At 31.0% G+C, this 13,638-nt stretch overlaps 2 protein-coding genes across 2 annotated transcripts; one reads left to right on the top strand and one right to left on the bottom strand.

Moving 5' to 3' along the window:
• Positions 1 to 66: 66 nt before the first annotated feature.
• LOC124844554 (Calcium-binding EF-hand family protein) lies at positions 67 to 2,237 on the bottom strand. Its single transcript, XM_047321510.2, has 5 exons — positions 1,743 to 2,237; positions 1,596 to 1,642; positions 1,093 to 1,268; positions 735 to 753; positions 67 to 519 (listed from the first exon to the last, which is right to left on the bottom strand). The coding sequence occupies exons 1-5, from the start codon at positions 2,095 to 2,097 to the stop codon at positions 409 to 411; spliced, it is 708 nt and encodes a 235-aa protein (XP_047177466.1). The 5' UTR covers positions 2,098 to 2,237; the 3' UTR covers positions 67 to 408.
• Positions 2,238 to 8,725: 6,488 nt separating this feature from the next.
• LOC124822860 (rho GTPase-activating protein 5-like) lies at positions 8,726 to 12,646 on the top strand. The gene is made up of 5 exons (XM_047294933.2): positions 8,726 to 9,157; positions 9,633 to 9,753; positions 9,923 to 10,042; positions 11,382 to 11,612; positions 11,879 to 12,646. The coding sequence occupies exons 1-5, from the start codon at positions 8,814 to 8,816 to the stop codon at positions 12,317 to 12,319; spliced, it is 1,257 nt and encodes a 418-aa protein (XP_047150889.2). The 5' UTR covers positions 8,726 to 8,813; the 3' UTR covers positions 12,320 to 12,646.
• The last annotated feature ends 992 nt before the right edge of the window (positions 12,647 to 13,638 follow it).

The raw sequence follows: 13,638 nt of genomic DNA, 5'->3' as shown, positions 1-13,638 counted from the left end.
TGGCAATAACGTAGAAGTTAGTGTTTTTGCTTTGATTTTTTGCTTCTTTTTATTGCACACAATTCATAAAATGTCATAGTATTATTCTTTCATCATTCTTATTGATAAATACTGAAACAAAGTATGGGTACATAGCACATATCATCCCATAGTCATGTACAACTCTTACATAATGTTTACAATCAAAAGCAATAGAAAAAAAAAAGTTTAAATACATACATTCTTCTCTCTCTAAATGTAAATGAATAAGGTATATATGAAATGCTGTTCACGAAAGTGTGTTTCTAGCATTGTCGGAAGACAAAAGAATATAACGAATTAAAAGTTTCTTCACAATATAAAACAATCAATTGAATGTAGCACCAAAGAACTTGGAATTCTCTACGAGATGAGCATCATCACTGCTCATCAATCATAAGATACAAGGAAAGGAAGAACCATGGTCATGAAGGCATCGTATGAAAGTGTAGCTGAACCAGTATAACGTGTGTCCTTCTCCTTGAATTTATCAGTTAGACCCTGAAATTGAAACAAGTAATGAACACTTTAACAAACACAAGTATATATACAAGAACATCTTTTTCTTCTCGAAGTTTATATGTAAGACACATATACAAAAAATGAAACATGAGAAAGTTGGTCTATATAAATGGAAGGTATGAAACGGAAACAGAAATGAAGAAATAGAGAAATAAGAGGCACGTCAATAGAGTCAAAATCTCGTTGAGTTTTACCTTAATAATCATCCCACACCTGCATACAACAAAAAACAGAACATTAGATATATACTGGCATTGTCATTTTCAAATACAACAAAAGCTAATCTAGCCCTCATTTGAAAGATTTCAGGATATCAATTTGGTGCTCCAAACAATAACGACAGCAATATTGTCCTCAAATCATCGTTTTGTTATTGCATTACAAGTTTACAACTCTAAACCTGTCTACTTTGGTGCAAGAATAGAAAAACATCATTCGAGGACAAGATTGATGTAATACCATTTCGTGGACCAAATTAACGATCCAAAAGTCTTTCAGTGACCAAAACGATAAAATTTAGTGTCTTCAATGACCCAGATAAAGTTAACTTACTCGACAAAATTGTCAAAACAAAGCTCAACCCTTCTTCCACTTCCATCACCATACTTGGAAAGCAGAAGTTGTAGAACTGAGCCAGGCACAGCATAACCAATACCATACAGAGCATCTCTTAGTTCTAATGGATCAATTTTCCCACTCCTGTCTTTATCATATCTCTCGAATATGCCCTGCAAAATCGAAGTAGCACATTCAAAGGCAATTACATGGATGAAGATCAATTATAAAACACAATTTGTTCAAATTTTTTGGTAGTAAAAGCGAAGACACCATCAAAACTATTCAGTATAAAGCTCATGATTTGATGGAGTACTAGTCAGCATAAATCGACCCATCAGGTAAAAGCATAAAACAGTATTATCTAGTTAAAACCACTCAATTAGCTCATGACTTAAACACAAATTTCAAACTTAAGGCGATTCATAACCTAGCATAACATGAACCGTGCTTATCTTGAGAAAGAAAAGAGTATGAGAAGAAATGAAAAAGAGACTCACTCGCCATTGACCAAGGCAACTCCAGAGTGCTGCAAATTCCTTTGGTCCTGCGAAAAGGCACAAGCGATAGCCAATTGATATCAACACAATGAAAATCCCAAGAACAGAAAACAATAAAAAAAATAGAATGGAGGAGAAGTTAGCTACCAACTGCGAGGGGTTGGTGTGGATTCTTGAAGAGGAACATAAGGAGACGAATGGTCCTGAGATTAAAACGGTGAAATCCAGAAGAGAGAGCTTGTTGCAGTTCGCGCTCATCGATGAAGCCACTCCGATCCCTGTCCACCATCTGAAAGCTGGTTATCACATCCTGGGGTGTCCCTGGTGGAAAACTTGGATACCCAGATGAAGAAACGTTGGAATAGCTGTAATTGGAGGAAGAATTTGAAGGCGGAGGAACATTGGAAGTAGAAGTCTGATAGTAACTTGAATATGGAGGTTGTTGAGGAGCAGATGGAGCGTACTGAGATTGAGGTCGGTATCCACCGTAGGAAGAAGACATGACTACTTAGAATAAACCTTAGTTTGGATTAAGTTACAGAATCACGCAGACAGAGAGAGAGAGAGAGAGAGAGAGAGAGAGAGAGAGATGATTCAGATAACGGTAGTTTGTAATTTGGAAAATTGAATCTTGAGGAACACATGGTGATTTGAAAGTAATGTAGTTATAGGATTTGACGTAACGAGAGAAATCCAGACACGCCACGACAGCGTTGTTGGAAAAGACGTGGTCAATATCGGTAGTCCATACCGTGTTCGTGTCACCGATAATTATCCTTAACCAACATACTTATAACAAATTTGATTAATGATAACATATTTTTTTATTAAAATACAAAAATAATTAAGTTCTTTAACGCTCTTTTTCTGTTTTAAATTTATTGTAGTTAATTTTTGGAAAATTTTGTAAACTAGTGTTTCCGTTTTTTAATAAATACTAACTATTTTAAATAAATTACATTAGTGTTGTGTTGTCGTAGAGGTGTTTGTTTACTGTAGGAGGTCAGATGATGTTAAGAAAGTTGTTTTAATCTGTAGCATGTTTATTAGCATTTAATGTCACTGCAAAACTTTAAACGGTAATCAAGGGACAAAGATAATATTTTTTAATATACTCTTGTATAACTTTAATAATTCTTTCGCATCAATTAAAGCAAGGACAATTTTTCTTGTATGACTTGCATTAGTTTCCAACAAATTTTACAATTATTTTGGTTATTAAAAAAATATTTTTGTATTTATAACAAATTTAGAAGATAAAATAATAACATAAAATGTATGTAAAATTTGATTAGGAGTAAAAGTAATAATATTCTTAAAACAATTATGAAATCATAATATACAATCATATACATATTTTAATTTACAAATTGATTTTGTAAAACCCAATTAGAACTAAAACTTTTTCTAGACACTGTGCATTTGTATTTAAGTTACTCATGTGTGGCTTTCCAAATAGAGAAATATTTTTCTTTCATATTGTTTTTTTCAAGTAATTTGATGAGAGACAAGAAAAAAGAGAGGAGATAATGTGTTTGGGAAAAATGAAAAGCGAAAAGGAGTACTAAAATGGTAATGTAAAATATATGATAAAAATTTAAACTTAAGCATAAGTTTAAATTTTTAGAAAACAAAGTAGATTTAATATATATTATATTTATATAACTTTACAATTAGGAAAATTAACAACTAGGTGACTCCAATTGGGTCTAAGGTGGGCTTAATTGTTTTATGGGTTTGATTGACATTTTTCACAACTGGATGCTACTTTCTGCACCATACTTTTTTCTTCCTGCACCTCTGTAATATTTTAAAATCCATTATATCCCTTAACAAAATAATATTTAAAGCCCTAAATATTGTTCTCCTTTTTCTTCCATGAGCGTCATACCTCCCCCATCTCCAAATCACAATTGTTTGAAACTATTAAAAATTTTGTAATAATAGGAATGTAAAAATGGTGGTACAAGCATTTCGAATTCATTATTCCAGAAAATATCTATGTTTTATATTAAAATTAATGTTCTAGAAGGCATTTCCGAAACATCCCGTTTCGGAACTTTTTTGTATTACAGAATGATTTTTCCTGAAAATATTTCTAGATAAAAAATACATTTCAGATTCAAAAATACATTCTAGAATATGAAAAAAAAAAAATCGGAATAGTGTTACGAAAGTTATTTCCAGACCTATAAATAAATTTTGGAACATCTATTTTGGAATTCTTTTTACATTTTGTAATAAATGTTCAGAGAAAAAAATATTTTAGAAGACATTTCCAAATCAGAAAATATCTTTTGAAACACTTATTTTTTAATTTTTTTACTTATAGTCCAGATTAAATATTTTGAAAGGTATTTTTGGGATCCAAAAATATCTTTTGGAACATTTAATCTAAAAAATATTAAAAGTAAAGAGGTTTATGGATTTTTATTATATTTTTAATTAAAGAGTGTGGGATTACCATTTTTTGGGGTGCAGGAAGAAAAACTGAAGAAGCGCCCTTCTTAACCTAATGGCAAAGGCCGAAAGCACAACGTTCAGAAAAAAAGCAGCATTGTCTTCTCAAATATGGTGTAAATGGTTTATCCAAGATTCCAAATTAGGTCATATTGAAAATAATTCATCTAACTAAGTGCGTGTTTTGTCTGATTTTTAAATTCTCATGAGATGAAACTATTTAAAATAATTTCAACTTTTACTGTAGATAAAAAAAAAACTGTATTTGACCTAATTCATTCCAAATATATACTAAAATTTGACAAGAGTTTATCTAGACATACTTTTAAGAGAAAAACATAAAATAAAATCGGATTTTTCTTTGAACTGAAATTAAGTCTATATTTTTTCTAATTTTTAAATTTATATATGAACTAATTTTAACTTATAAAATATATTTTATTTTTTCTTAAAGTTACTTAAAAATATTCATCCAAACAAATTCTAATGGAGTTACGGATTTTAGTATTTAAAGTGTAAGATTTAATCCAATTTCACTTTTACAACAAAATTAAATTATTGTTATTATTATCATTTTTTTTATTATCATTTTCTTTTCGATCAATCATAAGTCAGCACAAACTATGTTCACCCAAACCCTATTTTACTTAATGTGCCTAATTGACAACATTTATTCAGGCCAAAACTAAATTCGATTATAACCAAAATAAATTATTTCAACTTTTTTTCGTTTCTTTCCAAGTGTGATTTATTTACTTTTTAAATGTATTTTCTTTTATTTTAATAAAATATTGGTAAGGTTTTCTATTTTTAAACTTTTAATAATGATACTTTAACACATATAAAAATTTTACATTTATTTGACACTATCATTTAATACGTTTTATTTTCTTATTTCTTAAAAAAATACAAAAATCTTTTTATGATTATTTACTTTGTACTGTCAAATAAATGGAAAACTTATCATTACTTTTAATTTTTAGATTTAGTAATATAATATATCAAAATAACATAAAATATATAAAAAAAACTAATCAGTTTTTTCTTTCCAAATACACAATATAAAAATAAATTTATTGATGGTATATTAATATATTTGTCACTGACCAATCTTTCTTATAAATGAAAATATGTAATTATAAAATAAAATTGTTATGTAATATTTTTATTTAAGTAATATTTCATAAATAAAAAAGTAATCATTATTTTAAAACTAACGTACATATTAAGCCAATTATTTGATATTAATTTAAAATTATATAAGAATTAAAAAAAAGTAACGATTATTCTTTTTTACGTTATACACAATTTTTTATATTATAATTATTAGAAAAATTATTTTAAAGCGATTTAATATTATAATATTCAAACTAATATATAAAAAAATTAAAAGCTTTAAAATAATTACTGTCTTTTAATAAAAACAAAATTTTAAAAGAAATTTATTGGATGAAAAAGAAAATAATATATATATATATATATTTAAATATTTCATTCATACTAAATAATAAATATATTATTTAACTAAATTACATATAAAATTTTCATTTATTTAATTAATATTATTAGTATATTTTAGTCTTAAATTTGTAATATCCAATTTTAATAACATAAAACCATTGAAATAAAAGATACAAAGATGATAATTACCGAGGGAAATTATAGATTTCAGAAGAAGAAGATTCTACATCTAGAAAACAAAAATTTATTTATGTTGCTGCTTCACCTCAACCTCGCGCTCAAACAACTCGAAAGATGTCCCCCTAAGCTTACACTATTAAGGTGATTATTGCAAAAGAAAAAACACAGATATACAGACAAAGACAAAAACAAAGGTAAACTAATGCTAAAATAGTTCAACATAGTAATATAAAGTTCCATCATATATTACACTTCACACATAAGAAAACATCCATTCTAATCATACCATAGACTTAGACTTGACCATCTAAATATAATATGAAATGTCGAGTTATAAAGGTTTTTGCACATGTATGATGGAACAATTGACCCACTCAAAGTTACCAGACAAGATTAGTCCGTTAAAACGCCTTTTGCCAACTAGAGAAAGGTCCTCAGGCTACAACCTCCTACTATTCTCACGACATAACTCATCACTCTCTAATTGATCATGAATGATCATTAGAATGTCAGGATAAACACCAACTTAACTTCGTTCATTCATAATAACAATACTTGAAACCACCAATAAGAATTTTCTTCTTAGAAACTTTTTCCAATCATACTTTAATAGATACATAATCTCAAGAATAAATCATCATGTATTCCAATTCATATTATAAATCAATTCATACTTAATTCATATTATAAATCAATTCATACTTCAAGATAAGTATTATAAATCAATCATTCAAATAATCATATACATTGAACACACCTTAAGAAATATATAAAAAAATTCAGTTGAAAATCTGATATTTTCGCTCAACTACCAAATCTATTCGCTTAGCTAAAAGTGTCTGTCAGCCCACTCATTTAGCCACCATGACTCGCTCTGCAAATACATAACAGTGAGTTCTGCTCACTCAACGACTACACTCGATCAACGAAAGTGCATAATTATGTAGCACCAAAACTGCATAATTTGCACCATTAACACCCCCCTCATGACCTATCCTAAACACTTTTACCTACTTCTAATATTCTTAGATTGGATTCTAAACTTCTGTAGACCTAAACAAATGTGTATCATCCAACTTAAACTAGTTCTTAATTGTTTTACAACAAGATTTTTAACTTAAAAACAACTAAAACCTCACCTTAGAGACCAAAATTGAATTCTACAAGTTCTAGCTCATTTTTTATGAACTTAGAAACTTTAACAAGGTAAATTATTTACCAACACTCTCCAAAATGACCATTTTGACACAGAACCTAAAATTCAAAATCTCACTAATTCAAACCCCCAAAATGAACTTAAGAACCCTCTAAAATCAACTTATTGACTACTCACACCTTATTCTATAGATTATTATCAACTAACACCTCCAACAAGTCTTAATTGATTCCAAATTATCATATAAAACTAAGTTTTCTCTTTTTAACTCCTAATTCAAAATTTCACCTATCAACACCTCTATTTTAGACCAAAAATAACTTGTAACTTAGTTTAGTTCATTCCTTATCAACTTTATATCAATTTGACACCACCAATATCCAACTAAAAAAATTCACAACCAAACTCAAGTCCAAAACAGAATCATCACATATACACAACCATCTTTCACAATACTAAACATCAAAACTTATTACAATAAAAAATCACAATTATACAAATATATACTCCTATTTTAAACTAATTCAACAAACATCTACAACCAATCATGAATCATTCATATTATATAGAATAACAAGCAAAGTTACTAGCTTTCCTTACCTGTTAGAAATTCCAACCAACTCTAGAGAACTCTACTATGCTTTCTTAGCTTAAAGAGACCATAGAATACTCTTTTTGACAAATTGATCAAGTAAACTTGAAGATCTCACCACGGGGATCACACACATTGTCTCTGATCTTCAAAGAGATGAAAAGATGCAAGAACCCTTAGAGAGAAGCTAAATGACTCTAGAAAAGTAATTTCTATAAAGATAATGTATTTTAAATAATAAAACTCGTTTATAATGAAATTATTTATATTGAAACAATTTAATATTAAAATATTTCACCCTTATTATTTTTAATCCACTGTTACTTCTAGAATAATATTTTAGGTTTTCACAAAATTAACTATAATTAGCTAAAAACATAATGATTTAAAACAAAGGATTGAAAATTTTATTTGTTTATTTTATGGATACAATCTCATGCGTATTAATTACGTCTTTAGGTAATAAATACGCTTATCATTCATAATCTAAAAGAAGGATTTCAAGATTTCTTCAAATAGAAACTAAACATAATTATCTTTGGGGTACGAAATTAATATAATAATGACAAATACTTCTAGCATGAAAAAAAAATGTGCTGTCTGTCATTCTATACATAAAACTGATAAAATAATCCCCAGAATTGAGGGGTGGGGATAGAACTAGGTCATCACAATATTCTTTTCTTCAATAACTTTTTTTATTAATAGGAAATTAAAGTCTAATTTCATGTCAACTAAATATTGGTAGGTAACATGTCACTACATTTATAAATAATATGAAATTTAAAATAATTAAAACTTATTTGTTATATATAAATTAGTATGTGACGAAAGAGAGCTGAAAATGGAAAATAGTGTTATATTACAGAACTGTAAAAGCTCATTCATTACTATGATATTCTTTTACAAGTTTTCAACACACACAAATTACAATTTTTTTACATTCGATATTAATTATCCTTCTTTATTTTTTTGTTATTTTTTTAAAAATAGAAAACTAACTTTTTCTTTACGTTCAAAATGTAAATATTTATTATCCTACCGTTACTCTTCAGTTTATGTGGTTGTCTGTGATCTGTCTTTAGTTCTACTCTTGGTGTCCCTGTTGTTGTTGTCTTTCTCTCTCCACTCAGAGACATGACATATTGAGAAGCGTGAGTACATGTTGAACGCTCCAAAACACGCAACATAAAAAAAAACCAAGTTAATGATTCTCACGTCCCACATCCTACAAAGACTACTTACACTTTCCTTCAATCAAACTCCAACTCATAACTGTTAACCTTGGCATTTTCTGAAGGATCAGATCACAAAATCTTTGTGCTTTCGTTTTTTATATTCCAAGTAAAGGCCTCTTTCATTGCCAGCCATGACCGAGGTCCTCCTCTCCCCACCCCATTTTCCATCTTCTTCATCACCACCAACAACAACAACAACAAAGACAACCTCGACCACAACAAACTCATCTCCTTCTTCTTCCTCTTCATTCTCTCGCAATGCCTTTCTCCGACCTCACCTCTCTCTCCTCGCTCTTCTGTTGACTCTTCTCAGGAAATCCTTCCTTCCCCGCAAAACCATCTCCTCCCTCATGGACATAGGCTCACCAACTAACGTACGCCATGTTGCTCATGTCACCTTTGATAGGTTCAACGGTTTCTTGGGTTTGCCTGTTGAGTTTGAACCTGAAGTCCCCAGAAGACCTCCTAGTGCTAGGTGTGTGTCTGAGAGTGAGTCAGTGTGTCGTGCATGTACATTATAACAAGAGATCAAGACACTTCTTTCTTCATCGTTGAATTAGCTAGTCACACTTCTAACTGCATGTTGGTTTTTTATTAGTTTTAATATGTAAGAGGAATATTATGTGTTTTTTGATGCACATTAATTATGGTTTGATAATCAGTTTTATTTCTTTACACAATCAGTTTTCACAGTTTTTAATCAATCAGAAATCATACTAGAGATAACTTCTGAAGTAATTCTATTGGAAAAATTAACGTCAACCAATCAGAAATCGTGTTCAATGAGGTTTAAGGTGACTGTTATAAACTTTAACATTACAATTATGCTTAGATGAGACTGCAGGAACCTTTTATACTTTTGGATGTATTTAAATTAGAGTCTCTGATCTCAAGGTTGTGTGTTTTGTTTTGTTTTGTTTAATTTCTTTGGTTTTATTTTTCACTTGTAGTGCATCTGTTTTTGGAGTTTCAACAGAATCCATGCAGTTGTCGTATGACTCCAGAGGGAACAGTGTGCCAACTATTCTGCTATTGATGCAAAGGCATCTGTATGCTCAAGGAGGGTTGCAGGTTGATCTTCTAGATTTGTTTTAACTTGTAAAATTCACATGCTGTGTTGGTGGTTATAGCATGTAATTTGTGTGAAACAAACAAAGATGACTTGCTTTATAATGGAACTTCTCTATGGAGACAATTTTGTTCATTTTACAAGGCATTATTGTTCCTTTCACAAATGCAGGTAGAGGGGATTTTCAGAATTAATGCGGACAATGGTCAAGCGGAGCATGTGAGAGATCAATTGAATATGGGAGTAGTTCCAGAAGGCATTGATGTACATTGTTTGGCAGGGCTAATTAAGGTATAGCATTGCAAGATGATTGCTTGCTTCTGGCTGCTCTGTTGGTGTACATGTTTATGGATGCTTGTCTGATTAATAGAACAGAATCATCAAATTGACTAAAAAAAGCCTCTTCTATTTGTAATATGATGATTACTTTTGCTTGTAGAAAACATAATGATTATTTTCATCACTACTCTCAATAAAGACCAAAATATAGAATTCCTTTTCTTTTCTTATAGATCTAGCATGTAATGGAATCATTTGTGCAAATAGAATTGATTCACCATGTGAAGTTAAGAGTAAGGAACTTCTCAATTTCAGAACAAGCTATCTTTCTATGTCTAATAAATGAGAAATAAGCATCATTTCCAAAGTCCGAAGGGTATTTGACTGAACAGTACCACATTGTATATCAGATGAATAGTAGAATTGTCTACCCATGCAATATTTGGTTTAGAGATTAGATGGTGAGCTAGTAATAGGGAATATCCTGCATGAAGGGAGGGTCTATTGTCAGTCTTATTTGTGCAGGGAGAAAAGTTAAATTCAGTATCTTAGTTAATATTTAAGTTTTTTCAGCTCTAATTTTTACCAAATTTTCCTGAGATGTCCTTTGTTAAATAGTACTCAAACAGTGTTCTATTGTCACTCATACTTATCCAATTTTCTGGTTACCAATTTTTTTTTTTTCAATATAAAAAATATTTCCTAATTGCAGGATTAGTCTTGTGAACTTTGAGATTTGAGATTATGTTGGAAAGTGGAAAAAGATGTCTTGTAATATTTGTTAGTCAAGTCAAGAATGTAAATATCATCATGGATGTGAATCTTCTAAATAATTCCTAAAAGAATTTGATCTTTTCTTTTCTGTTGCTTCTAGCCAAGCGTAGCGAGAACCTTGAATTGTTTTTTATCTGCTATCTGTTCTTCTTCTATCTTGTGCTGATGAATTGTATCCATATCCACCCTTGCTTATGTCTTAACCTTCCAACTTTTTTACTGCTAGACGCCTGCAACCTGTCAATTCATCTCTTTCGGACAAATATAACAAGTTTCCCAACATGTTTGTTCAATGGCTGGTTCATGAAACTATAACACTACTTATTTGGAATATGTAACCTGTAGGAGTAGTGTTGTTGTCCCAGCAATTAAAACCAGAACACATTCCCATGATTCCATTTAATTAAACTCTCATACATAACGAACTATTTTGTTTATGATGGAATACAAAGTAAATGACACGACATTCTTTTGCAGCTGATGCTTACAATCTATTCTTTGTGCTTTTGTTTTGGAATAAATGAGATGCTTAATGTGTACACGATAATTTATTGTGATATTCTTTATATTTTTCAAGGCTTGGTTTAGGGAACTTCCTACGGGCATTCTGGATTCATTATCACCGGAGCAGGTCATGCAATGCCAGACAGAGGAGGAGTGTGCTGAAATAGTGAGACATCTACCTCATACTGAAGCTTCACTCTTGGACTGGGCCATCAATCTGATGACTGATGTTGTTCAACATGAACATGTTAATAAGATGAATGCACGTAACATTGCCATGGTTTTTGCACCAAACATGACTCAGGTGTGTTTGCATATCTTTTTCATTCTCAACTGATTGCAGGGAAGACAAGATGAAATACATCAAGGTTATATGATTTTTCTTTCTGCATTACTAAATTGCATGTTTCTATCTTCTGAAATCCAATTAGAGTTTTCTTATCAGTGAAAATCTTTTCTGCTGAATTTTTTTGGCCATTCTGACAATACTTGACCCTTACTGTTCTGAGTTTTTCCAAGAGTAAATAGAGAGTTTGATGCAATGAAACTGTTTGGACTTTCTGACTGCAGATGGCCGACCCTATATCTGCACTGATGTATGCAGTTCAAGTAATGAACTTCTTGAAGACACTCGTGTTAAGGACACTGCGGGAAAGAAAGGATTCTGTGGTAGAATCTAATCCTAGATTTTATGTAGAACCTTCTGATGGTGATGGAATCCAAAGACTTTTGGAGTCCTTCCAGCAAGATACTCCTGCAGAAAATGAAGTGGCTCAGGGAAGCACTATTTTAGAGAAAACTGGCTTAGAGCGTTCCCCTGGATCAGTCCAAAACAACTCAACTGAAGAAGAACCTGGCACTCTGGCAAACTCTTCTGAGAATCTTGTTAGCAATGAGGAATTATATTGTGAGTTTCCACCCGTAGGAAACATGGGAAAGGGTAAAAGTGGCCAATCAAGTAAATCAAATGGTAGAAAAGAGTCTAAAAAGACTAGAGGCAGCAACCCATAATCCATCAAACACTGCCAGTTGAGAAAAAATGGAGTTGGGAGTTTATGCAGCAATGGTTCATATATGAGCTGATATCAAAGCTTGGCTGTGAAGAAGCATTGAAATGTAAATTGATTATTTGACAACGTGGCATTGTAAGTTTGTTTGTCTCATGATGAAATTGCTAGCGGAAGTTTGTGAAGTAACTTCAGTATGTTCCTTTTCTTTTATTCATTCCCTTGTTTGTTTAACTTATTTCAAAAATAGTACCATGAACACACTAACATTGTAATGAATTCTCATTCCCTGTGTGTTTACTTGTATTGATAATTATTCCTTAATCATATACACACCTTCTGTTGCACTTTTAAAATGGTATTTTTGGATCCTTACTAAGCAAATTATGTCTCGTACAATAAGTTTGGCATAAAACTTACATAACTAAGATGGGCAACATGACATGAGTCCAGATTCTTTACTAGGTTTTTGGTGCTGTCTGTCTTCTGCTGAAAGTTAAAAATACACTAATGTTGGTATGTTATAATTCTTTTTAATATATTTTAAAACATCAAAATAAGTGTCAATCAGTATATTTTGAGGGCATAATACACAGACAACATAAAATCCAGCAGAGGATACAAAATTCATATGATATGGTATGCCTTTAGGTACAAGTGGAACCTTTTATTCTTGGACCATAATAGTGGCCATACAACTTCACAACAAACTTTTATGTAAAAAATATCGTATGATTGATTTGGGAGGCATCAGGTCCACAAAGGTAAACAAACCAATGGTAAGATGTTTTATGGAGGTGGGAAATATCATGAGAAATGAAAACCACAAAACTATCAAACTTTAAAGAAAAAAATTGCAAGCTACTTTCCCACCAAAACGCGTCTACGGGTTAATTGTATGCACATTTCCATAATGAGACAAAGCAGTGAAAGGGAGGGCTAACTAAGAACCAACCATTTTCCTAGAAAGGAGTCATCAAGTTTAAAGGACTGAATCGAATATTCCTCTCCCTCTTTCCATCAAAAACAATAATAACAAGTGGGAATGGTGGAACTAGTAGCCATGCATGCATAAGTTCTTGGTTTGTGGCAATTCTGTTCTGCACCCTACTGGTCTTATCCTAGCTAGTGCAGAAAGCTGAATGAGATTGTATATATAGTTTTAAATGATAAGGAAGTTTTCCAAATTTAATGAACAACCCATTAATTAATTTTATTCGATTACCAATTCCCTGTAAAACAAATCTATGTGACAGTACAAACACCAGAATAGATTCATCTTAAGGACACATTGTGTATTATTGCAAGAAGGATAATACCCTG

Source organism: Vigna umbellata, chromosome 6, assembly GCF_029865625.1.
Source record: "Vigna umbellata cultivar VRB3 chromosome 6, Vumbellata_1.0, whole genome shotgun sequence".
Lineage (NCBI taxonomy): Eukaryota > Viridiplantae > Streptophyta > Magnoliopsida > Fabales > Fabaceae > Vigna > Vigna umbellata.
This window is presented reverse-complemented; position numbering and strand designations above follow the sequence as displayed.